This window comes from Antrostomus carolinensis, unplaced genomic scaffold (assembly GCF_000700745.2).
Source record: "Antrostomus carolinensis isolate BGI_N321 unplaced genomic scaffold, ASM70074v2 scaffold13765, whole genome shotgun sequence".
Classification (NCBI taxonomy): Eukaryota; Metazoa; Chordata; class Aves; order Caprimulgiformes; family Caprimulgidae; genus Antrostomus; species Antrostomus carolinensis.
The window spans coordinates 26,089-29,969 of NW_010317162.1; the positions used below are offsets into that span (position 1 = coordinate 26,089).

Consider the following 3,881-nt stretch of genomic DNA (forward strand, 5'->3'; position numbering starts at 1 on the left):
GCCGCTCGCAAGTCTGCCGGAAACTGCAGTCCCGAGGCATGGGGCTTCCGCTCGGCCATGTTGGGGCCCCCCGGGCTTGCCGGGAAGTGTAGTTTTTGCTTCCGGGCGCCTGGCGGGTTTCGTGTGTTTTTCTGCAGGCTCCCTGCTGCCCCTCGCGGCCGACGTGCGGTACTGCATCTCGGCGTTCGCGCGCCCGCCCTGGCCCCTCCCCAGTGGATGGTACAAACTGGGCTGAGATACCAATTGTTTCTTATGCTACATCCTACTAAAAGTTCAGAAAAGGATTGTTGGGGTGGTGCTTTTGCGAGGCAACCAATTTTTGTACTGCAGCTCTGTCTCTGTGCCCCTGTGCTCTGTCCAGCTGTCTGCCGGTACCAGCAAAGCGATCCTGTGGTGCCTGCAGGGTGGTGATGCCGCACTCATTGCTGCCTCTCAGTAAGGAAACGCCTGGAGGTGAGGCAGGTTGGGGCAGCCCTGGGAGTTCCCTGGGAGCTGATAAAAGAGGGGAAGAGGAGGAGCACCCCTACACCCCCCAGGTGTAGATGCCGTTGCCCCCCCAACTCACCAGACTTCCCCTTGAGCTTCCCCTGATCCCACTCACCCCATGCAGCTGCCCCCAGCTCCAGCGCCTTCCCTGAAGCCCGTCCCACAGCCACAGGCCGCCCCCAAGCCTTGTCGTAACAGTGGACAGCAGCCCCTCAGTGCATCTCCAGAAGCCCCAGCAGAAGGAAGAGCAGTGACCAGGGGCGATCTGTGGTAATAACGGTTGTTGCTTCTTCTTTCCTTTTCCCACAGGCTGCACTGAGGATGCAGTTGTCCATTCTTCCCCTGGGGTTACCACTGACTGCACTGCTGTAAAAGGGAAAGACACTCTTAAGAGAATACTTATAGGTAAAATGGTATTGATTAATAGAAGTATTGTGGTTAAGATGAAAAATTAGAAACAGGTGCTATGAAATAATAGAATAATAATAATAATTCTTATAAACCATGCAACCATGCTGCTTCTCACTTTGTCCCTTGTATAGCCCTTTTCATGGCTGGTTTAAACCCAATCCAGCTGGATCAACAAGAATAATAGAATTTAGAGGCATAGCAATTATAGAGGATAAATGATTAACTTGGAGTAAGCGAATTGTGAAAGATTACATATTTTAAAATAGATATAAGTTAAATGTCATTATGTAAGTTTTTCTTAGAAGTGCAAAGGTGAGCAGACAGGAAGATTACTCAAGAAGATCAGTGAATACAGTGCCCAGAATGGAACCAGCAGGCTGCAACTTCTGAAGAGGCACTGAGACGAGACGAGAAGAATCAGCTGTGTTTGAAGACCACTGTGGACTTTTATAGCATTTTAAATTAATGAGAAATTTGGAACTGAGGGTTCATGGGAAACCACCAAGAACTTTGAAAATAATACCTATCGCATAATGTTAAATTTAGCATCTATATGGAACCTGATTTTTGCAATGCCTTTGCCACTCACTGACGTGATGGCCCACCTCTGAGTTGCCAATAAAGCAAACCTAGAGTTACCCACTGACTGAGTTAAATTCCTTTAACACCTGCCTCAGGCTTGTGTAGGTTTTTTCTACCTGGCCTTGCTCTCTTTGTGGTGTGGTGATGTAAAGGGATAGACGGAGCACTTACCAGCTGTAGACAGGAACTTCCATGGCTGAAGCTGCAGAGGCTAGAGAAAGGTAAAGAAGATTAAATCAAAGGCCATCCCACTGGCAGTTGCCTCCAGCTGCAAGGAAGAGACTGCCTGCATCTCCAGGTGAGGAAGGATCCCTCTTCATACTCTGCATCAGGCCAGACTGCCAGTGTGCAGCACAGGGTCCGTACATGTCACCAGCAGCGCGGTACATCTGCGTAGGCGCAAGAGTGAGTGAGGCTACATGTCTAGGAAACCTCGTCTTGTAAGAGCTCTAAGACACCTACATATTCTCTTAGGTGGAGGACAGCCAAGCGACTGGGGTTACAGAAGAGGAAGAGAGAGAAGGAGAAAGAAGCATCTGAATTGGCAAATTCTCCTGGCAGCATTGAGTGGGTGAGAGCTGCGGTGAGTCCCAAGTCCTTGGTGCCCCTGTCATGTGCATCCTGGTCCCTCCGTGCCTCTCCCCTGGCCGGCTCTTTCTCACACTGCTGTGATTTTTTTTCCTCATTTTTTGTTTGGTTTTGTTTTGTTCTGTTCCCCTGTGCCCCCTTTCTCCATCTCGTTCTGAGCGGTTCCCAATCCCCATCTTTTAGTTTTTCCCTCTCTCTACCCTGTAGCCTGTGGCTACTTTTTCCTTCTCCATCTCTCTCCATCCAGCTCCCGGCCACTATTTTTGTGTTCCTCCCTCTCTGTCCTGTAGCCTGTCAGTATTTTGTTGTCTCTGGTTCTCTCTGTTCTGCTCCCTGTCCCTGTTGTTCAAGGTCTTCCTTCTCAGCTCTGTGGCACATTGCAAATCTATTTCTTTTTACATCTCCCTTTATTCTGCTCCTTGCCCCTCATTTTGAATTTCTCTCTTTCTGTCCTGTTGCCTCTCAGGATTTTTCTCCTTTCTCTGTCTCACTCTCTCTTGTTCCCTGTCCCTGTTTTTCAAAGTCTTCCCTCTCTGCCTTCTAGCGCACTGCGATTTTTATTCCCCTATCTCGGTGTGTCTGGTTCCCTGTCCCTCTTTCTTCATTCCTCCCTCTCTGACGCATGGCCTGTTGCTTCTTTCCTTTCTCCCTCCCTCTCTGTCCATCTTGCCGTCCCCATTTCTAAACTTCCCTTCTCTGCTGGGTAGCCCCCTACAGTTTTGTTTTTTTTCTCTTTCTGTCCAGCTCCTTGTCTCTAACTTTTAATTCTTCCCTCTCTCTCTGGAAGCCTGTCAGGACTTTTCTTCTCAGTCACTCTGTTCAGCTCCCTGTACTTGTGTTTTAATTCTTCCCTTGCTGCCGTGCGGCCTGTTGCTCTCTTCCCTTTCTCCACCTCTCTCTGTCTGGCTCCCAGTCCCTTGCTGTGTTTGGGCCCATTGTGTTTTTTTCTTTCTCTGTTTCTCTCTGGTATTTTTCAGTGTCATCGTCATCTTTCTCCGTCTCTCTGTCTGGCTCTGGATATCCATTTTCTAATTCCTCCTTCCCTTCTCTGTAGCCCATCTTCCCCCTGCCACCTCTGGCTGGCTGTCCCTGTGTTTGAATTGCCCCATCTCTGCCCTCAAGCTGTTGCTGTGCTTCCTGTGTGTGTGTCACGCTGCGTGCGGGTCTTTGTCCCTGTCTTTTCATTCCTCCCTCTTCTCCATGTAGCCCATCACTATCATTTTCTTTTACTGTCTCTCTGTTTGGTTCTGAATCCCCGTTTTTCCCTTCCCCCGCCCCTTTCTCTGCCCTGTTGGCCCTTGCAAATTTTTTCTTTCTCCATTTCTCTCTCCCTGGTTCCAGATCCCTATTTTTTTCATTCCTCCCCCTCTGTCCTGTAGCCCATCTGTATTTTATATAGCTACTACTTTTTTCGAAGCTGGCGCATGCGCAGTAGCATCGTTTCCGACGCACTCGCTACTGCCACTCGGCGACCGAATTTTGATACTGCAGCTTTTTGTCGGCACATGCGTAATAGCGTTGTTTACACGTATGGCTGTTCCCTAGCGACTACTCTTTAAACTGGCGCATGCGCAGTAGCACTTTTAAAATTCCGTGGTCGCTGCTGCCGCCTGGTGGCCAAATTTTGCTACTCCATTGCCGCGAATGCGCGGTGACGCCCCCGTGCTCCATCCCGCAGTCCGCCGGTAATGGCAATGCGATGCTGCGATGCCTGCAGGGTGGTGACGCCGCCGCGTTTGTCGCTGCCTCCCAGGAAGGAAACGCCGCTGCCGCCCCTGGGCAACCGCCGCCCGGCCGGAGCTCGCTGTGGCTGG

The 3,881-nt window shown here is 50.3% G+C and overlaps 1 protein-coding gene across 1 annotated transcript in view; it reads left to right on the plus strand.

Moving 5' to 3' along the window:
• Positions 1–3,626, plus strand: part of LOC104525359 (putative E3 ubiquitin-protein ligase UNKL) — a gene marked incomplete at its 5' end in the record, with an annotated part of 27,249 nt that extends 23,623 nt beyond the window's left edge. The window contains 2 exons of the mRNA XM_029085084.1: positions 1,954–2,062; positions 3,447–3,626. Coding sequence (XP_028940917.1) covers positions 1,954–2,062; positions 3,447–3,626 — 289 coding nt within the window. The remainder of the gene's footprint in view (positions 1–1,953; positions 2,063–3,446) is intronic.
• Between the last annotated feature and the right edge of the window lie 255 nt (positions 3,627–3,881).